General features: G+C 39.5%; 1 protein-coding gene across 1 annotated transcript; it reads right to left on the reverse strand.

The window, feature by feature from the left end:
- Positions 1-168: 168 nt before the first annotated feature.
- On the reverse strand, positions 169-25,963 carry LOC110288941 (membrane-spanning 4-domains subfamily A member 4D-like). The gene is made up of 7 exons (XM_085834011.1): positions 25,871-25,963; positions 18,983-19,142; positions 17,492-17,611; positions 9,507-9,563; positions 7,542-7,667; positions 5,290-5,391; positions 169-3,666 (listed from the first exon to the last, which is right to left on the reverse strand). The coding sequence occupies exons 2-7, from the start codon at positions 19,115-19,117 to the stop codon at positions 3,526-3,528; spliced, it is 681 nt and encodes a 226-aa protein (XP_085690137.1). The 5' UTR covers positions 19,118-19,142; positions 25,871-25,963; the 3' UTR covers positions 169-3,525.
- Between the last annotated feature and the right edge of the window lie 732 nt (positions 25,964-26,695).

The raw sequence follows: 26,695 nt of genomic DNA on the forward strand, positions 1-26,695 counted from the left end.
CATGGTATTGGTACAGAGACAGGCATGTAGGTCAATGCAATAGAACTGAAGACCCACATACCTATGGTCACCTGATCTTTGACAAGGAAGCCAAACCCAGAGAGTGGAACAAAGAAAGCATTTTCAGCAAGTGTTCCTTATTCAACTGGTGGTCAGCATGTAGAAGAAGGCAAATCTATTCATTCTTATCTCCTTGTACAGAGCTCAAGGCCAAGTAGATCAAGGACCTCCACATAAAACCAGATACACTGAATCTAGTAGAAGAGAAATTGAGAAGAGCCTCAAATACATGGGCACAGGAGAAAATTTCCTGATTAGAGCACCAAGAGCTTATGCCCTAAGATCTTCAATCGACAAATGGGACCTCATAAAATTGAAAAGATTCTGTTAGGCAAAGGACACTGTCAGTAGGACAAAAGACACAGATTGGGAAAATATCTTTACCAATCCTACATCCGATAGATAGATAGATAGATAGATAGATAGATAGATAGATAAAATGGGGTACAGAAATAAGCAAAGAATTCTGAATTGATGAATCTCAAATAGCTGAGAAGCACCTAAAGAAATGTCCAACATCCTTAGTCATGAGGGAAATGCAAATCAAAACAACCCTGGGATTCCACTTCAGAACAGTCAGAATGGCCATGACCAAAATCTCAGGTGACAGCAGATGCTGGAGAGAATGTGGGGAAAGACAAACATTCCTCCATCATTGGTGGGATTTATAAGCTGGCACAACCATTCTGGAAATCAATTTGACAGTTGCTCAGAAAATTGGACTTTGTACTACCTGAGGACTCAGCTATACCACTCCTAGGCACACTCACACACATACACACACACACACAAAGAGAAAGAAAGAGAGAGAGAGAGAGAGAGAGAGAGAGAGTTATATATGGTGACTATATACCATACACAATTATAGCTATTGAGGATTCTAAAAAGAACTAAGAGCAGAATGTTACCAGATTATCTAAGTTTGGTTAAATTCTTGGTATACTTCCTCCTTTTCCTTTTGTTTTAGGTTTTGTGTGTGTGTGTGTGTGGTTGTATACATACAATAAAAGCTCACTTATGTTTATCATGACTTTCCAAAAAGGATGAGTATAAGATTGTGATACAAAACAAGAAAACAGGAGTAGATTCTGGAACTACTCAGAAATATTTTTTGAGATGTATCTTCTCTGGCTTATGTGTGAAATTTCCCAATTAAACCAGCCCTCTCTTTATCCTCTAGAACTCAGCATCCTCAGTGATTCCTGTCCACAGTAAAACCACAGGCACCCCTGTAGGGACACATATAATGCTGTGATATCTCCTGTCATCTTTCTGTGTTACATGAGACAGAAAACAGTCTCCTTGCTTATGGGTTCAGCAGCATGTCCTCTGGAGAAGTCAGAATTGTGTTTTCCTCAAGTATGCTTCCAGAGAAACAGTGCAGGCAACATAAGAAAACTGAATAAATTATTTACACTTTTAGGAAATGCAACCTTGCAGCTGTAGGAAAAATGCTTCCCTTCCTCTTTCCTCTACTCACCTTTTCTACTAATCTATTTTCTTGATGAGAAAAGGAAAAAAAAGAAAACAAATGCTTCAAATGGAGAGGGGAAAATGCAGTATTTCACAATACCATCAGTCTTGCTCATAATGTCTGTGGCTTATTGGGCAATAGGAAAGATGAAGCTGTGGATGCAGCTTGGCCACTGCTGTGTGCTGTGACCAGATTCAGAGAACAAAGGGTTGAGAGCTTAGCATAAGCACTTTCATAAGTGACTGGGACATCCCATCTGTAGCTGAGAACTCACTTCCTGTAATGAGAACAAGGAAGCAACAGCACACAAAGGACAGAGAAAGAGCAGCATGGAAGGAAACAGAACTGAGAGAATCATTGAAATCTTTGTGAGTGTGACCCATGGCCAACAGGAAGCACTGCTGTGGGCTGGTCTGACTCTATGGGTGGGTATTTAAGTAACTCCAATGAGGGAAAATGTTGTTTGGTCTGCTTTGGTTTGTTTGGTGTTTGTTTTTTCTTGTGAAACAGCTTCAAATCAATCATTTTCTTATTGGTCTTTGTCTTTAATCAATTGCTTCGCACTTTTGTCTTATGTAATATTCTTTATATTTTTACATGTTCTTATTGCATTTTATGTGTTTTTTGGTATGATGTGTGTATGTGCACAGCTTGTGGGACTGTGCCTGCAAAAGTCAGAAGAGGGTATTAGATCTCCTGGAACCTGAGTCAAGATTACTGTGAGCCACAAAGTGGTGCTGGGAACTGAAACCAGGTTTTTGTCCAAGAGCAACAAGTGCTCTGAACTGCTGAGCCGTCTCTCCAATCCCATTTGTTATGTTTTTCATGTTTTCTTTCTGAGAACTGTCTTGATATAACTATATTAAAAGTTAACTTAGGATAATAAGTAAAGAAATAACATCAGGCTTATGGTTTTGTTACATTTGGCTCCTGGAACACATCAATACCTGCAGATGTATGCTGGCTGCTTGGAAGTATGCAAACATTTTAACCCATGTTATGCCAAATTAATGCAGGATCCAGACTTATTCTATAATGAATAATAAATATTATCACATATTAGAATCAATTTATCTAAGAATTTACTGGCAATTATGTCTTTTGGGGAAATTTAGCCTAATAAACAGACACTTTGGATTTTGCTTTTAACTTGAAAGTCAATGTGAACATTCAACTGGAAGGCAGTGTCACCTTCAAAGCCAACCTTTAGTGACTTAGTTTCACAAGTTAGGCCACATATCTGAAAGATTCAGCAATCTTTCAAAATAATGGCACTACTTGGGACCAACTGTTCAAAGATGTGAGCCTTAGGGGAGATTACAGCGTCAAACCACAGTTATAAGTGATTTTTTAGGTCATATGTAATATGTACACATATGTGTATATATACCTTCTATAATCTCTATATGCACACCATACATGTACTATGTATATACAGAGATATACACTATGTATGTAAATGTGTGTGTGTTTGTATATTTAAGGATCAGGTATTCTGATTTCAGTCACTTCTCTTTATTATAATTTTTACCATATCAATTAAAGTATAGAGTATGCTATTATATGATGAATATGCACAGAGATAAAAATTGGTTCCTATCATTAGTAATATAATATACATAATTCATGTGTTTGTACATGATCAAAAGCAGCTAAATCTACTTATTTAGCAAAAGCCCCAAAGAAATGTGAACACCTTTCTTTACTCTTTGCAAAAGACCTCACTTTATTAACAGGTCTTATTTTGTTTGCTGGCTTGTTTGTTTGTTTCATTTTGCTTTCAAAATATCTTTGCTAATTCATTGCCCCTTGTACATACAATCAATGGAGGATGTTAAAGTGTTGTTGTACTAGTAGATGTTTGATTTACAAAGTTATGGCATGTCTGATATTCCCCCCAAAAGCCAGGGCAATGAAGTGTTAATTTCAGGGAAATGCACACACACACACACACACACACACACACACACATTCACATACACACAAGAAAATTAGACTATTTCTTCTGGGTGGTTCTTATATACATTTTCTGGAACATTTTTCCCTTGGTGTTCTGATGGTGGCAATGGTTGAAGCGTCATAGGGGGTGCCATCACAGTCACAGCAGGATTTGATGGTAGCACTACAAGAACCTGTGGAATAAATCACAATGTCATTGAGTCACCCAGTATACTCAGTGTTTCCATTTCTATATTCTATAGTGTTACTTTTATTAATGTCTATACTGTGGCTACTAAGTTGAATCAAACATCGCACTGAGTGGTGTCTGGGCCACTTCAGGATCATGATGTATTACAAACCTAGGTTACCCTTTCTGTGGCAGCTCAGTAGCTGGTCATTGCAGCTACATCTTAGAGCATCAGTCTTCTATGTAAATGACTTATTTGAACCAAACTGTCACAGATAATGACAGTAGCATTCTTCCAAATTAGCTTGCTCCTGTTGACAGCTGCACATCCAGACCTTGACATGGTGGCCTTGAGTGAAGTTCTGCACACAGGACAGTGGTCCAAAATGGCAGACACATCATGACACATGGAAATATATTCTGACCTTCACAATCAAGATGCATGTGCCAGTAGTAGAATGCAGAAGATGTACATACTTAAGCAAAACATGTGCATGGGTCACTGCTTTTGTGGGTTAACACACTAGAGGACAGCAGGAACAGCATTCCTCAATTCTAGGGAGCTGTTGCTAGGTTACATTAGTTTCTTATATAAACTTTGAAGGACCTTATCTGATCTACTTCCTGGCTATTTTCTTCTCCTATGTATGTGACTGTCTTCTCCCTATGTGACCTTCTTCTTCCTCCTTGTTCAAGAGCATCTGCAGCAGCCCTTGGGTTAAGACAATGGCCAGCTGTGCCTAAACTGAAAGTTTCTGAGAAATAAAAGCCCAATAAATATTATGAACAAAGTTTAGACAGGAGAATAGGGACTAGAAAGGAAGAATTACAGTCAAGTGAATGGGGCTGGATTTGATAAAAAACACACTATATGCAAGTTGGCCATATACAATGTGAAAGACACCAGTACCCAAAAGAAGGCTCTAAGCTCTTCTTCACCTGGGCTTCATCTACAGAAGACAACATACTGACTGAGGTTGTCGGGCAGTGAGTGCACCAGATACAAAGATGCCAAGTCTCTAATGGTCCTATAAAAGGTGCTTCATTCTGTGGCTGGATGCTCTTCAGGCTCTTTCTACAGCTCACTAGTCTACTTCCATTTTTAGGAATGCTTTTCTTTCCTTGATCAACTGTCTCTATTTCTAACATGAGTCCCAGGTACAGTGCATTGCTCTATAACACAAGGATCTGGAAGTGGGTGACCTCTGAACTCAGAGGGGTGGCTTAGCACTCCTAAATATGTTTTCCCAGACTTTCTGGGATTTTGAAGTCTTTCTCTGCATTTTCCCTCTGCCTGGAAGATAATGAGATTTTCAGCTTGTCTGTCCTGTTTTGTTTTGGTTGTTTTGGTTTCCCTCCCTCAAACTGTCCTAAAAGGGGCCTTGAGCTTCCCTCCTAGTCTGATTTTAAGTCTATTATTAATGAATTTAGGCAACTCAGAGGGAACCTCAGTTTTTCTGCTCACACAGTCTCTTAAGACTGAGCAAGGGACAAGACTAAGCTGTTGATGGTCTTGATTGAAGAAGGTAATATACAAAGATGTTTCCTTGTAAACTGGTAGATTTTTGTGACTGATTACAGAGTAATAGAGACTTACTAAGCATCACCAACAACAACTGCTACTCACCTCACTGGAGTTACAACAGGACGCTTTACATCCAAAAGCAGAGATGGACACAGCAATGCAGAATTCTAGCATATTTAAAATTAACATCAAAATATCCAAACCCTAAAAACAGATTCATACAAAGGAATGTAAAGAATGGAGATTGCAAGTTGGAAATATGCCCTCCTCCCACTGATTACCATGCCAAAAGTGGAAGGCCCTGGCCAGGGGTGTGGAAATCCAGCTTTTAATACCACCAAAACATAGGACAATTTCTTGGTCTCTTGAATGTACTAATTTTTGCACTTTTTTTTTTTTTTTGATTTTTCGAGACAGGGTTTCTCTGTGTCACCCTGGCTGTCCTGGAACTCACTCTGTAGACCAGGCTGGCCTCGAACTCAGAAATCTGCCTGCCTCTGCCTCCCGAGTGCTGGGATTAAAGGCGTGTGCCACCATGCCCAGCTCTCACTTATTTTTTAACTAATAAAAAGTATCAGAAACCATTAACTTGAAGACTGATGTTCTCTGTGTAAGACATTTCACGTGGGGAAACAATATCATTTCATATTTGAAGAAGATAGTCTTTCAGGATAGTCCCAACACAAGGATAGGATTGGCCTGGATTACAGTGAGAATCGAGATTGTTTAGTAGATAATATATGCAAAATATCCTGGCCTGTGCAGGCTTTCCAAGTTATTACGACATCTTTGCTCATAGAAATAAGATCCTGTAGAAGCCTACTCTAAGAGGTTGAGGATGCTTCAGTGTTTGCCTAGAAAATCGAGGGCAGAATGAAGGGCCAAAAAATGTAGCTAGAAGGTGGAAACACAAAAGCTGAGAAAGTTACTTTTCCCTAAAGCTCACAGGGAAGACAAAAACCCTTCCAACAGTTGATTTTATGTAATTAAGACTCATTTTGAAAATCTGTCATCCTGTAATAAAATCTATGTGGATGGCACACTATTTGGTAGTGATTGTCACAACACTAGTAAATCATTGGAGGGTTGGACACCATACTCCTTACTATTCAATACATTTGGCTTTGTCTGTATCTTCACCAAGCCACAGGATCAAAATAGAAGAACAAGGTGACACATTACTTCTGAATTCTCCTGCCTTGAACTGGTGCCTAGAATTGGCAGGTTTGAATGATCTCAGTGATCAGATATGGTCCCTCTCCTGTGAATTAATCCATTAATCAGGAGCTTGGCACATGAGAGACACTGATTCAGTGGATTGTGAGAATATTTGCATTGATTGTTTTCATCCTGGCTCCTGCTTCAACAGATCTCTTAGCCTCTGGGTTCAGGCCTTGTGGCAGGCACAAGGGGAGAACAGAAAGTAGGAGAGATAGCAATTTCACATAAGATATAATTTAGTTTACATAAACAAGTAAATGCTTAGGCTTGGTGACTCATGACTATAATCCCATCATTGAGAAGAGAGGGTGGATTTTTAACCCAAGTGTAACCTTGGCTCCACAGTAAAACTCCAATCTCCAGCAATATCAATCATACATACTGAAAACATCAGCAAAGCAAAACAAAGCAAAGGTAGATTTTTCAACATAAGTAGCAGATAGATACATGTGTTTATAATGCAATATTATAAGCTATAAGACCTATCATATTTCTTGATCATTTTGACTGATCACTGGCAATTCCTTGTGGCTTGTTCTGGTTATTCTAAGTAGAATACACTCTATCTGCTCTTACTTACAAATAACTTACACCTATAAACCCGTTTTGCAAATATTATAAGCTATACAGTTTCTCTTTTTCTCCCAAGAGGATTGGCACCTTCCAGATTAGAAATTTAGTTTTATTTTGGATCTCTCTTGAGCACCAACTGAAGATCAGACATGACATGTGGGTCCCTATGGCAGAGAAGTAGCCACATTAGTGGTTTCCTTTGGACTTAGTTACAGACAGAAGGGAAATAATGAAGTTTCACCTGATCTCAAATATTGTCCGACTTTGCTATCATTTCAACATCGCAAATTGATTTATTTTCCTATTCTCTTTTTTCCCAATAATTTATTTTTTATTAACTTTACATCCTAATCACAGCCCTCTCCTTCCTCTTTTCCCAGTTCCAACCTTACAAATCCTTCCTCCCATTGTGCCAATTCACTTTTCCTTAGAGGAGGGAAGCCCCCTTAGGTACCAACCACAATTTTGATTTTGTGATCAGAATGTTGACCGTTGCTTTTGCAAGAGTCAGTGAGCCCTTGCCTCCTCCATGGCATCCCACCAGCAGAGTGAATACTTACCGTGGTGATTGTATAATTATAACGAAACGGAGAATGTGAACCCAAAACCACACTGACTATACCCATTATGCTTGCAGTTGCAGCCAACACAGAGCTGATAGTGTTCAGAGTTAGACTGCTGATGATCTGAAACGGAATGGGGATCAGTTATCAAGGACAACCTTTTTATAGCTCCATCAATATTTGAAGAACAGCATTTCATTCTCTTCTTATCCAAACTAGATTCTTGTATTTTTCCTTATAGTATCTTTACTTCTAATTGCCAAAATAAAAACATAATAACTGTTATTCCTAAGACTAAATTCTCCAGATAATTCTCAAGGGCACAAGATGCTCTTCTAACTTGATGGTAAAATTTTCAGTCTTTGAAACATTACCTGGAGAGCCTGTCTGTCATTTTCCACCATGCTATTCCTTTTTTTTTATATAATTTATTTTTTTATTAGGTATTTTCCTCGTTTACATTTTCAATGCTATCCCAAAAGTCCCCCATACCCACCCTCCCAATCCCCTACCCACCCACTCCCCCTTTTTGGCCCTGGGGTTCCCCTGTACTGGGGCATATAAAGTTTGCAAGTCCAATGGGCCTCTCTTTGCAGTGATGGCTGACTAGGCCATCTTTTGATACATATGCAGCTAGAGACAAGAGCTCTGGGGTACTGGTTAGTTCATATTGTTGTTCCACCTATAGGATTGCAGTTCCCTTTAGCTCCTTGGGTAATTTCTCTAGCTCCTCCATTGGGGGCCCCTTTTTTTTTCCTTCTTTTTTTCATTAGGTATTTTCTTCATTTACATTTCCAATGCTATCCCAAAAGTCCCCCATGCCCTCCCCTCCCCTCCTCTCCCTCCCCATTCCCACTTCTTGGCCCTGGTGTTCCCCTGTACTGAGGCATATAAAGTTTGCAATACCAATGGGCCTCTCTTTCCACTGATGGCTGACTAGGCCATCTTCTGATACATATCCTAACTGTTCTTGTGGAAATGCTGATGGCAGTGTCCCTTTTGCATATTTCCTCCTACACTGCAGATATAGCTCCACAATCTCTTCTCATGGTTCAGTTAAATAAACTTTATTGTAAGAAGTAAAACTACCCAGCAAACTGAAAGTCTCCTGTATCTAGAACATGAGCTACATTTTAGAGGCCAGTGTTGGTCAAAGATGCTAAGGAGGCAGACAAGATTTAGGTGTAGAAAGGTCATCTTGATAGTGCTACAGAAGTTGACGTTTACCTGTTGCAGGAAGTCAAATTTAAATGGAGCTTTTAGAAAATGAAATAATTGTTGAACTCCTGGCTATTACCCTTACCAACTTTATGATGGACATATCACTGTAAATGTCTTTTTAAGCCATTCATTATTTTAGGTTTACAAATGATTTATCTGCCTATATGTACATGCAGCATGTGCATGGCCCTGGTACCCACATAAACCTGATGAGGGCTAGGGATCCGATGGAACTGTAGTTATTTATGGTTGTGAACCACCATGTGGGTGCATAGAAAAAGATCTGCGTCTTCTGTAAGAACAAGTGCTCTTACCCTCTGACTGTCTGGACTCTATAAAAACCATTTTTCAAACTATTACTTTGGATACATCTATAAAAGCTATTTTAATATGTCAGTCAATATTTTTTATTTTTATCAGTAAAATATTTGGGTGTTAGTATTATGGGCTGAATCTGAAGCTTCAAGGCACATCTGTCTAAACGGGCCTGACATTTCTTCCCCTAATTCACTGTACCAGCACCAAGATCCTTCCAGCAACTGCCTTGACATTATATCCTGTCAGACATGATGAGACTTGTTATGAACCAGTGGCTCAGCTACACTTTTGAAAGTCAGGTCCTTCTAAAGCCCATAGCTATGACTTTAGAAAAATAGAATTAACCCCTTTATATTGTAGCAGATATATGCATAGTTGATGAAATTACTCCCTTTTGATAGCAAAATAAACCAAATTACATACCAGGCTTTTTGTAGGATTCACTCCTGCTGCAATTGACAGGGATCCTGAGACAATGAACTGGACATGAGGGGAAATATCCAGGTTAAACATCTTTAAACAGTTGGTATAACTCATAGCATACTAACCCTGACTTGTTAATCAACTGGGTTTAGTAAAGTGACCGACTGTCTAAAAGGCAGCAGTTTCCTATGTCACCCACCTTCCCTATTCCCAGGAGAGCAGAGGAAAAGTAAAATGAGTTATGGAAGAACCAGCAAGGTTTTCTTAATAGATTATTCCATGTGGTTATTTTAGATGTTTGACATAAGGTCTTGTTATGTTGTTCTGGTTGCCGTGGACCTTGCCACATGAACCGGGCCAGGCTTGTGCTTGGAGTTTCCCAAATAACTAAATTTTCTCATTCTCCAGATCATTAATAAATGAAAAGCTTGCAACACTTGTATAAGACTGTAAGCTGTAAAATAACAAATAACCCAAGGTTATGCATTTTGTTTTCTTCTTGTAAGTTCATATAACATATAGGTAACAAAATGTTCGATTTTTATACTTAATTGATATTCTGAACTCTGAAAACCAAATTCTCTCAAATTTTATTTATAGAGGAAAGTTTTTTAACTTTTAAAAATTTTGTTCAAATTTATGATTAGTTATTTTATTAAAAATTGAAACATAATTCACCTATAGTTTTCCTATTCTCTTAAGCATTTATTGAGATTTGTCTAGTCAGATGCTGTTAATCACCTGCTCAGCTTTCTCCCCTCTCCTTTGCCAACAACGCCCGTGTTTCATTCATTCTTTCATGGGCTTCAGAGTTTTGTGATCCCTTCCTAGCTAGAGAAGCAGATCTCAATTCCCCAAGTTAACAATAGGAGGACAGTTATCCTTGGTTTGTGAATATACTTGTAAACATTATATGAGCAGTGAAACAGGTCAGCAAGCCATATCACTCTTTCTAAGTAACCCTATGATTGATTAGCAATGAGCTTCTGAGGATATCAGTTGTGTCAATGTCTAAGTAACCCTTGTGGGAGTACATGACTACATGCTGTCACAATACATCTTTTTTTTTTTTTTTTTTTTTTTTTTTTCATTGTTTCTTTTTTTTTTTTTTTTTTTTTTTTTTTTTTTTTTTTTTTTTTTTTTTTTTTATTACATAATTTCCTCAATTACATTTCCAATACTATCCCAAAAGTCCCCCATAGCGCCCCCCACTTCCCTACCCACCCATTCCCATTCTTTTGGCCCTGGCATTCCCCTATATTGGGGCATATAAAGTTTGCAAGTCCAATGGGCCTCTCTTTCCATTGATGGCCGACTAGGCCATCTTTCGATACATATGCAGCTAGAGACAAGAGCTCCAGGGTTCCGGTTAGTACATCATGTTGTTCCAACAATAGGGTTGCAGATCCCTTTAGCTCCTTGGGTACTTTCTCTAGCTTCTCCATTGGGAGCCCTGTGATACATCCAATAGCTGACTGTGAACATCCACTCCTGTGTTTGCTAGGCCCCGGCATCGTCTCACAAGAGACAGCTATATTTGGGTCCTTTCAGCAAGATCTTGCTAGTGTATGCAATGGTGTCAGCGTTTAGAAGCTGATTATGGGACGGATCCCTGGATATAGCAGTCTCTAAATGGACCATCCTTTCATCACAGCTGCGAACTTTGTCTCTGTAGCTCCTTACCTGGGTGTTTTGTTCCCAATTCTAAGAAGGTGCACAGTGTCCACACTTTGGTCTTCATTCTTCTTGAGTTTCATGCGTTTAGCAAATTGTATCTTATATCTTGGGTATCCTAAGTTTTGGGCTAATATCCACTTATCAATGAATACATATTGTGTGAGTTCTTTTGTGATTGTGTTACTTCACTCAAGATGATGCCCTCCAGGTCCATCCATTTGGCTAGGAATTTCATAAATTCATTCTTTTTAATAGCTGAGTAGTACTCCATTGTGTAAATGTACCATAATTTCTGTATCCATTCCTCTGTTGAGGGACATCTGGGTTCTTTCCAGCTTCTGGCTATTATAAATAGGGCTGCTATGAACATAGTGGAGCATGTGTCCTTCTTACCGGTTGGGACATCTTCTGGATATATGCCCAGGAGAGGTATTGCTGGATCCTCCGGTAGTACTATGTCCAATTTTCTGAGGAACCGCCAGACTGATTTCCAGAGTGGTTGTACAAGCTTGCAATCCCACCAACAATGGAGGAGTGTTCCTCTTTCTCCACATCCTCGCCAGCATCTGCTGTCACCTGAATTTTTGATCTTAGCCATTCTGACTGGTGTGAGGTGGAATCTCAGGGTTGTTTTGATTTGCATTTCCCTGATGATTAAGGATGTTGAACATTTTTTCAGGTGCTTCTCTGCCATTCGGTATTCCTCAGGTGAGAATTCTTTGTTCAGTTCTGAGCCCCATTTTTTAATGGGGTTATTTGACTTTCTGGAGTCCACCTTCTTGAGTTCTTTATATATATTGGATATTAGTCCCTTATCTGATTTAGGATAGGTGAAGATCCTTTCCCAATCTGTTGGTGGTTTTTTTGTCTTATTGATGGTGTCTTTAGCCTTGCAGAAGCTTTGTAGTTTCATGAGGTCCCACTTGTCAATTCTCGATCTTACAGCACAAGCCATTACTGTTCTATTCAGGAATTTTTCCCCTGTGCCCATATCTTCAAGGCTTTTCCCCACTTTCTCCTCTATAAGTTTCAGTGTCTCTGGTTTTATGTGAAGTTCCTTGATCCACTTAGACTTGACCTTAGTACAAGGAGATAGGAATGGATCGATTCGCATTCTTCTACATGTTAACAACCAGTTGTGCCAGCACCATTTGTTGAAAATGCTGTCTTTCTTCCACTGGATGTTTTTAGCTCCCTTGTCGAAGATCAAGTGACCATAGGTGTGTGGGTTCATTTCTGGGTCTTCAATTCTATTCCATTGGTCTATTTGTCTGTCACTATACCAGTACCATGCAGTTTTTATCACAATTGCTCTGTAGTAGAGCTTTAGGTCCGGCATGGTGATTCCACCAGAGGTTCTTTTATCCTTGAGAAGAGTTTTTGCTATCCTAGGTTTTTTGTTATTCCAGATGAATTTGCAGATTGCACTTTCTAATTCGTTGAAGAATTGATTTGGAATTTTGATGGGGATTGCATTGAATCTGTAGATTGCTTTTGGCAAGATAGCCATTTTTACAATGTTGATCCTGCCTATCCATGAGCATGGGAGATCTTTCCATCTTCTGAGATCTTCTATAATTTCTTTCTTCAGAGACTTGAAGTTTTTATTATACAGATCTTTCACTTCCTTAGTTAGAGTCACGCCAAGATATTTTATATTATTTGTGACTATTGAGAAGGGTGTTGTTTCCCTAATTTCTTTCTCAGCCTGTTTATTCTTTGTGTAGAGAAAGGCCATTGATTTGTTTGAGTTAATTTTATATCCAGCTACTTCACCGAAGCTGTTTATCAGGCTTAGGAGTTCTCTGGTGGAATTTTTAGGGTCACTTATATATACTATCATATCATCTGCAAAAAGTGATATTTTGACTTCATCTTTTCCAATTTGTATCCCTTTGATCTCCTTTTGTTGTCGAATTGCTCTGGCTAGGACTTCAAGTACAATGTTGAATAGGTATGGAGAAAGTGGACAGCCTTGTCTAGTCCCTGATTTTAGAGGGATTGCTTCAAGCTTCTCACCATTTACTTTGATGTTGGCTACTGGTTTGCTGTAGATTGCTTTTATCATGTTTAGGTATGGGCCTTGAATTCCTGATCTTTCCAAGACTTTTATCATGAATGGGTGTTGGATCTTGTCAAATGCTTTTTCCGCATCTAAGGAGATGACCATGTGGTTTTTATCTTTGAGTTTGTTTATATACTGGATTACGTTGATGGATTTCCGTATATTGAACCATCCCTGCATCCCTGGGATGAAACCTACTTGGTCAGGATGGATGATTGTTTTGATGTGTTCTTGGATTCGGTTAGCAAGAACTTTATTGAGGATTTTTGCATCAATATTCATAAGGGATATTGGTCTGAAGTTTTCTATCTTTGTTGGGTCTTTTTGTGGTTTAGGTATCAGAGTAATTGTGGCTTCATAGAATGAGTTGGGTAGAGTACCTTCTGTTTCTATTTTGTGGAATAGTTTGTGAAGAACTGGGATTAGATCTTCTTTGAAGGTCTGATAGAACTCTGCACTAAACCCATCTGGTCCTGGGCTTTTTTTAGTTGGGAGACTATTAATGACTGCTTCTATTTCTTTGGGGGATATAGGGCTGTTTAGATCATTAACCTGATCTTGATTCAACTTTGGTACCTGGTATCTGTCTAGGAACTTGTCCATTTCATCCAGGTTCTCCAGTTTTGTTGAGTATAGCCTTTGGTAGAAGGATCTGATGGTGTTTTGGATGTCTTCAGGATCTGTTGTTATGTCTCCTTTTTCATTTCTGATTTTGTTAATTAGGATGCTTTCCCTGTGCCCTCTAGTGAGTCTGGCTAAGGGTTTATCTATCTTGTTGATTTTCTCAAAGAACCAGCTCCTTGATTGGTTGATTCTTTGAATAGTTTTTCTTGTTTCTACTTGGTTGATTTCACCCCTGAGTTTGATTATTTCCTGCCGTCTACTCCTCTTGGGTGAATTTGCTTCCTTTTGTTCTAGTGCTTTTAGGTGTGTTGTCACGCTGCTAATGTGTGCTCTCTCTAGTTTCCTTTTGGAGGCACTCAGAGCTATGAGTTTTCCTCTTAAAAATGCTTTCATTGCGTCCCATAAGTTTGGGTATGTTGTGGCTTCATTTTCATTGAACTCTAAAAAGTCCTTAATCTCTTTCTTTATTCCTTCCTTGACCAAGGTATCATTGAGAAGAGTGTTGTTCAGTTTCCACGTGAAGGTTGGCTTTCTATTATTTATTTTGTTATTGAAGATCAGCCTTAGTCCATGGTGATCTGATAGGATGCATGGGACAATTTCAATATTTTTATATCTGTTGAGGCCTGTTTTGTGACCAATTATGTGGTCAATTTTGGAGAAGGTACCATGAGGTGCTGAGAAGAAGGTATATCCTTTTGTTTTAGGATAGAATGTTCTGTAGATATCTGCCAGATCCATTTGATTCATAATTTCTCTTAGTTTCACTGTGTCCCTGTTTAGTTTCTGTTTCCATGATCTGTCCATTGGTGAAAGTGGTGTGTTGAAGTCTCCCACTATTATTGTATGAGGTGCAATGTGTGCTTTGAGATTTACTAAAGTTTCTTTAATGAATGTGGCTGCCTTTGTATTTGGAGCATAGATATTCAGGGTTGATAGTTCCTCTTGGAGGATTTTACCTTTGATGAGTATGAAGTGTCCCTCCCTGTCTTTTTTAATGACTTTGGGTTGGAAGTCAATCTTATCAGATATTAGAATGGCTACTCCAGCTTGTTTCTTCACGCCATTTGCTTGGAGAATTGTTTTCCAGCCTTTCATTCTGAGGTAGTGTCTATCCTTTTCTCTGAGATGAGTTTCCTGTAAGCAGCAAAATGTTGGGTCTTGTTTGTGTAGCCAGTTTGTTAGTCTATGTCTTTTTATCGGGGAGTTGAGTCCATTGATATTAAGAGATATTAAGGAAAAGAAATTGGTGTTTCCTGTTATTTTTGATGTTAAAGTTGGCATTTTGTTCTTGTGGCTGTCTTCTTTTAGGTTTGTTGAGGGATTACCTTCTTGTTGTTTCTAGGGCGTGGTTCCTGTCCTTGTATTGGTTTTTTTTCTGTTATTATCCTTTGAAGGGCTGGATTCGTAGAGAGATAATGTGTGAATTTGGTTTTGTCGTGGAATACTTTGGTTTCTCCATCTATGTTAATTGAGAGTTTGGCTGGGTATAGTAGCCTGGGCTGGAATTTGTGTTCTTTTAGTGTCTGTATAACATCTGTCCAGGATCTTCTGGCTTTCATAGTCTCTGGTGAAAAATCTGGTGTAATTCTGATAGGCTTGCCTTTATATGTTACTTGGCCTTTTTCTCTTACTGCTTTTAGTATTCTATCTTTATTTAGAGCATTTGTTGCTCTGATTATTATGTGTCGGGAGGTATTTCTTTTCTGATCCAGTCTATTTGGAGTTCTGTAGGCTTCTTGTATGTTCATGGGCATCTCTTTCTTTAGATTTGGGAAGTTTTCTTCTATAATTTTGTTGAAGATGTTTGCTGGTCCTTTGAGTTGAAAATCTTCATTCTCATCCACTCCTATTATCCGTAGGTTTGGTCTTCTCATTATGTCCTGTATTTCTTGGATGTTTTGAGTTAGGATCTTTTTGCATTTTACATTTTCCTTGATTGTTGTGCCGATGTTCTCTATGGAATCTTCTGCACCTGAGATTCTCTCTTCCATCTCTTGTATTCTGTTGCTGATGCTTGCATCTATGGTTCCAGATTTCTTTCCTAGGGTTTCTATCTCCAGTGTTGCCTCATTTTGGGTTTTCTTTATTGTGTCTACTTCCCTTTTTAGGTCTAGTATGGTTTTGTTCATTTCCATCATCTGTTTGGATGTGTTTTCCTGTTTTTCTGTAAGGACTTCTACCTGTTTGATTATGTTATCATGTTTTTCTTTAAGGATTTGTAACTCTTTAGCAGTGTTCTCCTGCAATTCTTTAAGGGATTTTTGTGCTTCCTCTTTATTGTCTTCTTCCTTTTTAGCAGTGTTCTCCTGCATTTCTTTAAGTGTGTTATTAACGTTCTTCTTGAAGTCCTCTATCATCATCAGGAGATATGCTTTTAAATCCGTGTCTAGCTTTTCCGGTGTGTTGGGGTGCCCTGGACTGGGTGAAGTGGGGGTGCTGGGTTCTGATGATGGTGAGTGGTCTTGGTTTCTGTTAGTAAGATTATTACGTTTACCTTTCGCCATCTGGTAATCTCTGGGGTTAGTTGTTATCGTTGTCACTATTTAAAGATTGGAGCAGAAGCTGTGTTCCACTCACCAGCAGTCCCAAAATCCTGCGGTGGGGGTCGTGGGTAGCTGGCGGGTGTCAGGCAACCCTGCGCTCCTGCTACCCTGGCGCTGATCCGGCCGGGTGAGGCCTGTGGCCCTACTCAGGCCGGTTTCTGCTTCCCTAACTAATGCAGTCTCAGGTCCCGCGCAATTGGATTGGAGCAGAAGCTGTGTTCCACTCACCAGCAGTCCCAAAATCCTGCGGCGGGGGTCGTGGGTAGCTGGCGGGTGTCAGGCAACCCTGCGCTCCCGCTACCCAGGCGCTGATCCAGCCGGATGAGGCCTGTGGTCCTACTCAGGCCGGTTTCTGCTTCCCTAACTAATGCAGTCTCAGGTCCCGCGCAATTGGATTGGAGCAGAAGCTGTGCTCCCCTCACCAGAAGTCTTAAGATCCTGTGGCGGGTGTTGTGGGCAGTTGGCGAGTGTCAGCAGACCCTGCGCCCCAGCTGCTCAGGTGCTTTTCTGACCGGAAGAGGCTTGTGGCCCTGTGTGGGCCGGATTTCTCTCTCCCCAACCAGAGCAGTCTCAGGTCCCGCGTGATTGGACTGGAGCAGAAGCTGTGTTCCACTCACCAGCAGTCCCAAAATCCTGCGGCGGGGGTCGTGGGTAGCTGGCGGGTGTCAGGCAACCCTGCGCTCCCGCTACCCTGGCGCTGATCCGGCCGGGTGAGGCCTGCGGCCCTACTCAGGCTGGTTTCTGCTTCCCTAACTAATGCAGTCTCAGGTCCCGCGCAATTGGATTGGAGCAGAAGCTGTGCTCCCCTCACCAGAAGTCTTAAGATCCTGTGGCGGGTGTTGTGGGCAGTTGGCTAGTGTCTCACAATACATCTTAAGTGACATATTCAATAAACAGTTCACCTATCTCATATGAATGGCATGTGGATATTTTAATGTGAACAAAGAAATACTGCATCAACTTGAATATGCTGTTCTCAACTTGAAAGAGTTGAGAGAATACTTCACCCAAAGTTAGTATAGTCACAACAGGATGTTATTATCCCCAGTTATATAAGACTGTATGTTACTCACCATTATTGGTCCCCAAATTGGGGCCATTAAGACCACAGAAATGAGTGGTTCAAAAAATAAATTTGCCAAAATTATTATTCCGAAGCTGAGGTTTATGAGAGCAATCATAACTTGTACAACCTAGAAAATCAATCAATAAATAAAAGCATTATCCACCACAAATAAAACTAAAAATCTAGAATAATTTGAAAAAAATGTATTACTACATGATGTTATTATGATTTATTTTGCATTAATATTTATAGAAATTAATAAACTAGTAGAAGACAAAGCAATAAGTTCAGAGTGCACATCACTGGGTGTGTACATATCTTTCTCTCCGCTTCACTTTTGCTGTAAAAGTAAACTGCTCTCAATTTAAAAATTCTTCTTGATATTTTTATGGTATGCATATTCTATGTTAACATAAAACATATGTCATGAAAAATGACAATTTTTATAAGAGTTCGAACAGAGAAGTAGAAAAGAAACAGCTGTCTGTCTAATGGCAACTGTCCAGAGATTAGCAGCTTGGCCCGGTGAGTACTTTCAGCATTTGCTGGCCTTTAACTTGCCTAGCATGCTATTTTTTAAAGTACTCTTTAGGCACATTCTTCTGGAAGTGAATAGAAGTATGTGGAGAATGGAGGGTTGCTCAATGGCATTGCAATTGTTTATATAGAACACAATAGGTTTGACAGCCACAGGCCAGGCCACAGCTGTTGCTTTATAGCTTTTTCTCTATACTGAGTTAGGTATGATCATCTTAGAAGATCCATCCCATAATAAGCCACCAAACACAAACACTATTGCATACACCAGCAAGATTTTGCTGAAAGGACCCTGATATAGCTGTCTTTTGTGAGGCTATGGCAGTGCCTGGCAAACACAGAAGTGGATGCTCACAGTCAGCTATTGGATGGAGCACAGGGCCCCAATAGAGGAGCTAGAGAAAGTAACCAAGGAGCTGAAGGCGTCTGCAACCCTATAGGTGGAACAACAATATGGACTAACCAGTACCCCCTGGAGCTCGTGTCTCTAGGTGCATATTGTAGCAGAAGATGGCCTAGTTGGCCATCATTGGAAAGAGAGGCCCCTTGGTCTTGCAAACTTTATATGCCTCAGTACAGGGGAACACCAGGGCCAAGAAGTGGGAGTGGGTGGGTAGGGGAGCATGGTGGGGAGGGTATAGGGGACTTTCGAGATAGCATTTGAAATGTAAATGAAGAAAATATCTAAAAAAAATTTGAAAAAAAAATAAAAAGAAGAAGCTCCACAGCCTGGAACTTACCTGCAGTTTGTATATTTTAAATGGATTAAACTGGAATTCTGATGGCATAGACTAACATGTCAGTTTTCAAATGATACATATGAAACTCAAATGCTTTTCCCCTTGGGATTTATTGGGGTACCAAGAAGATAGTGAGAGAAGTCATTGCATGTCTGCATCGTTTTAAAAATCATGTGCATATTTTCAAAATCATTCTCCCCTGAGATCCAAGGATGTCTTACCCCAAGGACTTTGGGTTCCCCCTTCAAGAATTTCTCTTTGTTCTCATTCCACATTTGTGATTTCATAACAGAATTCTCTGAAGGTGGAGCAACTCCAGGAACCACTGCCATGGTGGTCTGTTCCTGTCCTTGCATGGTTTCCAGGGCAGCAGAAACAGTACTGAAATAAGAATGAAGTTGTGGATGAAGTTCTGGAAATAATTTAATGCCAGGTTCCCACTTAAGGGTAAACTCCAAACGAAATCTTCCCATGTTACAATAATAATAATGATAATAATGATAATAATAATAAGCTTAGATAAGACAGAAAAACAGTTTTAATCTCTTGATAAGAGAAGGTTCACCAATTATATTTCCAATTTTATTTTAAATGCTCATGCTTTTTTCTTTATATATTGACAAGTACTTTGGACTTGACTTTTCAAGTTAGTAGTTGGAGCATTTGTGCATGTTGACTTCATCTTCAGGAAGTGTACCCCACGTCACCTTCAGCTCCCACCAACACCACCACAACAACAACAACAAAATCACGTCTGTGCAGTCTCCCCACAGAGTCTCTGGCTTCCAGCAGATACAGCTCCCCTCTGCCTGTGAACCACTCAACCAACCTGCAGTGCAAGGAGAATTTAAGCAGTCCCTGGTACTTCCCTCTAGTGAGAATTGTGGTTTCTTTAAAAACCCGGGTAGTTATGTTATGTGAATATGTTTTTTGTTTTAATCCAAGGTGTGGGATATGAGGCTGCTTCAGATTGGCCACAGCTGATAACTAGAATGGTCTAGTGCTGTAGGATGTGCATGATTTTTGCCAACTGCAAATGCTTGGACTCATGAAAGAGTATGAATGTGAGAGTGCAGAGCCCTGAGCAAGCCTGTGATGGCTGCTGGTCACCTACTGCTGCTGCTCCTGCTGCTGCCTTTGCTGCTTTTGCTATTGCTGGATTGCTGGATTGCCGGTGGCTGGTTAGAGATATTCTGATGATAGAGATTGGATTTGCCCTCAGGAACTTGATTCCCCTAAACAGCAGGAAGTTGCCTAATGAGATGTCAATGTCCTTTCCCGTCTAAACTTCCGTCTCTTCTATCTTCCTTTTCATGTTCCAGAAGGCAAAGGTGTTCTTAAGAGGGTCCAAGGTGAAGGGTTGAGCCCAGTGAAATGCACAACTTACTCATTTGGTACAAAGAACCTCTACCATGCCCCTCAGAAATGCCTTCAGACATCTGCTATGTTCTGAAATCCTTGGTTGTCTATTCATTCCCCTGTTGGGTCACACTTATTAAAAGCAAGCATAAAGATCGGAACCTAAAGGGGGACATGACTCTCTTTGATCAAACTTAAATAGAAACAAACAACAATTAAGCCTACATCTCAACAGTTTTTGGTAATTGACGCTGATACAAAAATGAAGTCTGAGCAGAGAAAAGCCTTTGCCAAGGTCCAATAATCTGAGGGATTGAGAGATGGCTCAGTGTTTAACAGTACTTGAGGCTCTTCCAGAGGACCCAGGTTTAATTCCTAGCTCCTATATGGCAGCTCAGATCCACCTGTACCTAAAATTGTAGGGCATTAAACACCTTCTCTGGTCTCTTTGAGCACCAAATATGTGTGCAGCATACAGACATGCATGCAGACAAAACACCTATACACATAAAAGATTGAATAATTTGAAGTTTTTTCATAGCTTTCACTAAGATGGGAATTCCTGTTTACTGACATTCTTTGGATCACTCTGACTTTATCAGTGCAAAAGTGCATTGGGCACAATTGCTACCAAGTATCTTTTTGATCTTCATACTGCTAAGTGTTTTCTCATTGCCCTCCATTAATGAACATCTATATTGGAGGCTTCAGCTCTTGGCCTTTGAGTCCTACTTCAGGTCACAGTTCATCCCAAGAGCAGACTAATCATGTCAGGCTGAATGTTCAGCCCCCATCATTGGAATTTTCACCAAATTCTGCATGGAGCAGATACTGTCTGAACTCATGGATTATGAGAATAATATGTAGGTGAGAGAGATTAATATTATTGAAGTTTATTAAGCATATGTGAAAAGATTGGTCAATAATATAAATATCACTTTCAGGTTTTTGGTAGCCTGAGTATAAAAAAATTGAAGCAACTTCACACAGTGCTCAACTGAAGCCTTCTTAAAGCCTTTATCTTTTCTTTTAATTTTTGTTTAAAACTATTATTTATTTATTTATTATTTTAAATTTTAATTAATTTTAAATTTTATTATTTTAAAATTTATTTTTGATATTATACTTGAGTAGTGTATTTACATCATTTCCATCTCATCCTATCTTCTCTCCAACTTTTCTCATGATCTCCTACTTTCTTTATATTCATGACTCTTTCCCTTTAATTGTTATTATTAAATATGCATATTATTTTACACACACACACAATGTTTGGTCCATCTAAGGTTACTTGTCTGTAAATATGTTTAGAAATGATCACTTAGACCTGGATAACCCATCAGGGAACTTCTTGCTGGAGGAGTTAGTAATTGCCTGCTGTTTTCATTTAAGGGTGAACACCCAAGATCTTCTCAAGGGTACAACAGTGGCACTTGTTATGTTGAGGGCAGCCAAGAGATGTCTAATGGCCTTAAAGACACAATAGGAGAAAAATCCATGACTGGTATTGTAAAGATAGCTACCTACCTGTGACTGGTGAGGTCATGGACGCTGGAGGAGAAAGTATTGCTGACACTTTAACAAGCCTTTGTCTTTTCCTTGTCCTTATTCTTTGCACCAAAACTGCCTCCCAACGTACAGTTAAGTGTGCACTAAACCCAAGGTCAAAAGTCTAGTGTATGTAGTGAAAGGTGACCTCATTTTTCTTATTTTCACCTAGATGTCCCATGTTCATCCAGTAAATTAAAAGCCATCATGTTGAAGCCTAGGAAGCCAAATTCCTGCACCTACCTACTTCCACAATGCTTGTCCTCTGTGAGAGGAGGGCCAAGCTCTGGAAAGGCACCCCAGAGTCTTTGCTCAGAGCCACACTTGGTACCTTGCTTGGCTTAAATTTGCATGATTCTTCTAGCACCTTTCTAAATTATAAAGGCTGTGATATGAATCTCTGAAAAAACTCAACCACTTCCTATTTTTCTGTAAAACTGTTAACTGACTTTCGATTCCTCCTCTAAGGCATATATATATATATATATATATATATATATATATATATATATATACTCAAAAGGAGTGGCTCCCATCAACAGAGTTTTTATTCCACAAGAAAATAATATCACTTACTGTGATGATAAATTTGGATATTTCCATTTTGTAAAACTCCACCAAAGAATATAAACAAAATAGTATGATATATAAACATGTTGTATGATGAATTTTGTTAGTTATATATTGATAAAAAGAAAAACATAACTAAACAGAGTAGACATACCAAAATATAACAAATGTACAATATTAAAGATTTAATACACTCAGACTAATGTCATTTAGATGGCCTTTCCAAATATGTTTGAAAAAATTCACATATTGTAGTTACATGTGTTTTCTAGAGACATGGTTTTTTCTTTTTCTTTTCTTTCTTTTTTATTAGATATTTTCTTTATTTACATTTCACGTGTTATCCCCTTTCCTGGTTTCTTCTCCAAAAATCCCCTATCTCATCCCCCTCCCCCTGCTTGCCAATCCACCTATGCCTGCTTACCTGTCCTGGCATTCCCCTATACTGGGGCATTGAGCCAGTATGTATAGTAGTATACAGGACCAAGGGCCTCTCCACCCACCGATGTCCAACAAGGACATCCTCTGCTACATATGTAGCTGGAGCCATGGGTTCCTCCATGTGTACTCTTTGGTTGGTGGTTTAGTCCCTGAGAGCTCTGGTGGGGGGTGGGGTAACTGGTTTGTTCATATTGTTCCTCCTCCTATGGGGCTGCAAATCCCTTCAGCTCCTTCAGTCCTTTCTCTAGCTCCTCCATTGGGGATCTTTTGCTCAGTCATAGTTGGCTGAGAGCATCCACCTCTGTATTTGTCAGACAATAGAAGAGTCTCAGACTGCCCCACCAGGGGATTGATGCCATATACAGTTAACAAACCCAGACACTATTATGGATGATATGTGTTTTTCTAGAAAACTGTGTGCATAGATTTTAAATGTTTGTGTGTACAGGAAACTCTTCCATCAGAGACTAATCATAAATTTATCATTGTTACACAGCAACAATGAATACAGTGCTTTTCTGGGTCTAAGAAGCATCTAAAAGCTTATTTTCTAAGACAAACTTAACCACAGTCATTTCTTTCATTATCTCATTAGTCCAATGAACCTAAGATGCCTCACATAAAATCAAAACCACTTTCACATTACTTTGATAAAATATTTGATGTTGGGGAGATTTATTTAACATATATTGAAGGGGTATTTATTTAACATTATTTTGTGGCATAAAAAAGACATGACCACAGAAGTTGACAGCTCTACTTAAGGTTATCTGGCTAAGGTCACAACGTAAGACAGGTAATACTGGAAATGAGAGAGGTTACTGTTGCCTGGTGAAATAGAAACTGTGAGCAAGGTCCAAGGTTTTCTTAATACCACAATTTATCCCCATATAAACTAACCAGGGTCACATAACACTACTTGAATCCATTCTAAGAGCAAGACTTCCACTTACCTAAACATTTGCCTAGGGTCGTGGTTCTCAAAGTTCCTAATGTCACAAAACTTTGTTCCTTATGTTGTGGTGACCCTTCCCCAACCATAAAATTACTTTCTTTCTTCTTCATAAATGCAATTTTGTTATTGTTATAAGTCATAATGTAAATAACAGTGTTTTCAAATAGTCTTGGGTGACTCCTGTGAGAAGGTCATTCAACCCCTAAAGGGGTCTCATCCCAAAGGTTGAGAACTGCTGTCTTATAGGTACTGCTACTTCAGCATTTATATGTTAGAAGCAAAGTCTCTGTCATATGATCCCCTGGGGGATAAAATTTCATTTCTCTTACTCAATACACATTTCTTAGATTAAGTTTACATTAATGAATCATAGTACAGGCCACAGATAAAATAAATGTCTCATAAACTCTCCTCTCCAAAGAGTTTGATAAATTCAAAAATTCAGGAACAAATTCGGGGAAATCCTAGGAAATTCAGTGAGCTAATAAGGAAACCTGCCATTAGAATCTTGGACAATCTGTTCTCTGCCTGGTAAAGCAGAGCCTCTGGAGAGCTCAGAGGTCACCACTGACCGCAAACATTGGAATGAAGAGGAGCTTCATGGAGATGGAAGCATCTGAAAGGAGAGCTGATAAGTGAGCAAAGCCATCACAATGGAGGAGAGTGAGATGATGGAGGGACACCTGTGCATCTAATCAAGTAGTAACCTCATCCACAGCTGGATTTGTGAAAGGCCTTCAGGGGCAGGAATGTGGGTTGGGTACAATGCAGTGACTTTGGTTCTAGATAATGCAGAAATGCAGGATCTGTGTAGCTTCTTCAGCCATGATAGTGTTAGCAGTAAGTGAAGCTGTCTTAGAAGTCCACTGTAGGAAGCATCCATAGGAGCAGTGGCAACATTGATAACTGGGTACTCAATAGTGTTTTGTGATTCTACTCTTCTTGGTTTTCTCTACACTGCTGAGACTAGATAAGGGATCCTTCTTGGTTTGATATCCAGCAACACACACAAGCCACCACTGCAGTGCTGGCTTCCAGAGTACAGGTTCCCAGAAAACAAATAACATGAAAATAATTATAAACCACAGGGCACCAGCTGGGGGGATTAACTCCCATAGGGAGAGCAGGCAAAGGTATGGGGCACACTGAACAGTTCCACAAGATATCACAAGGAGTGCTGAGGGGAAGCTGAAACTAAAAATGGCCTTTTGAGGGAAAGTGAAACTGAATGCTTAGGGTACTTAGTAAATGAAGCAAGTTTCAACAAGCTCCAACAACTTCACACATTACATATATACAAACATACATATATACATAAATTCATACATACATTCACACATGATACATACATTCATACATATATACATACATACATACATATGGTATATGGAACAAAGCTCCAACACACCATACACACACACACACACACACACACACACACACACACACACACACACACACTGGGAAAGTACCTGAATAATTCCATGTTTCCCATCCAGTGATATCAAGATCCAGGGTCATTGTTGAATGGTGTTTCAACAACTTAGATTCAAGTTGACTCTACACCCTGTTGGCTCAAGAACCTAAATTATAATTGCATCTATCTCTCCATGGATCCCATCTCAACTTTGATAGGCCATACTGGTATTTCATGTTTTAACCAATGTCAAGTTATATCAATGCTCCTCCTCCCAACACCTGGGCCTCTGGCATCCCCCAGAGTCTCAGGCTATGTGTGTAGTCTGTATTACCCTGGAAAAAGAACAGGTGAGACTAGCTTGACTGGCTCTAGATGGAGGACCTGGTTCTCTGGATCTTCAGCTGCTCTGGGAACCTGTACTTTGGAGAAGCTTTCAAAGATGAGGTATGACATTTGTTTTACACTCTTAGGAATGCCAATAGATTAAAAAAAAAAAACAGACAATGCTTATGTTTCTTCCTACTATGCTTTTAAAAAATGGTGTTTGGACTTCAGTATCTCACACTCCATTGGCATTCCCTAAAATCAGCAATGACAGGTTATTGTAGAGAGAGCACATCAAACTTTAAACACTCAAATATTTAAGTTACAAAATAAGGACTATAAATATTCACCTCCTTATCATATTTTAAACCATGCATTATAGATTATTTTAATCATAAAATGTTACAGAACAAAACATGTCTTTTGTTTAAAAAACTTGCTTTAAGTAAAATTTACTCCTCAACCTCTAATAAAATAAAAAGATGTACTAACCAGACAATGGGAAGGATCTGATGTCAGATGATTTATTCCAGGAGAAATTTTGATTGTGTGTTCTCACAGGACTCTGTTCCCCCTTTGTAGATAGCAGACTGGTTGATTGTGCCAGGACTTCCTCTCCACTGACTCAGAGGCAGAAACTTTGGCTTCTGACATTTCCTCCCCACCCACATCAGCCATCATACATGAGTGGATGTGTACTCTGAGGAGTCAAGGTAGAAACTATTGTCATTTAGACAAATGAATATGGGTAATATTTTGAAATTCAAATAACACATTTTTTAAATTTTTTTACTAGGTATTTTCCTCGATAACATTTTCAATGCTATCCCAAAAGTCCCCCATTTTGGCCCTGGGGTTCCTCTGTACTGGGGCATATAAAGTTTGCAAGTCCAATGGGCCTCTCTTTCCAGTGATTGCCAAATAGGCCATCTTTTGATACATATGCAGCTAGAGACAAGAGCTCCGGGGTACTGGTTAGTTCATATTGTTGTTCCACCTATAGGGTTGCAGTTCCCTTTAGCTCCTTGGGTAATTTCTCTAGCTCCTCCATTGGGGGCCCTGTGATCCATCCAATAGCTGACTGTGAGCATCCACTTCTGTGTTTGCTAGGCCCTGGCATTGTCTCACAAGAGAGAGCTATATCTGGGTCCTTTCAGCAAAATCTTGCTAACGTATGCAATGGTGTCAGCGTTTGGAAGCTGATTGTGGGATGGATCCCTGCATATGGAAATCACTAGATGGTCCATCCTTTCATCACAGCTCCAAATTTTGTCTCTGTAACTCCTTCCATGGGTGTTTTGTTCCCATTTCTAAGAA

Source organism: Mus caroli, unplaced genomic scaffold (assembly GCF_978045245.1).
Source record: "Mus caroli unplaced genomic scaffold, Mus_caroli_1 scaffold_20, whole genome shotgun sequence".
In the NCBI taxonomy this organism is placed as follows: domain Eukaryota; kingdom Metazoa; phylum Chordata; class Mammalia; order Rodentia; family Muridae; genus Mus; species Mus caroli.

Excerpts from the sequence above, each read along its gene's own strand:
- LOC110288941 (XM_085834011.1), bottom strand. The coding sequence starts at position 19,117 with ATGCAAGGACAGGAACAGACCACCATGGCAGTGGTTCCTGGAGTTGCT. Across the intron at positions 5,392-7,541 it reads ATAATTATACAATCACCACG|GGTTTGGATATTTTGATGTT; the intron begins GTAAGTATTCAC and ends ATCTGTTTTTAG. Across the intron at positions 3,667-5,289 it reads CCTGTTGTAACTCCAGTGAG|GTTCTTGTAGTGCTACCATC; the intron begins GTGAGTAGCAGT and ends TTTATTCCACAG.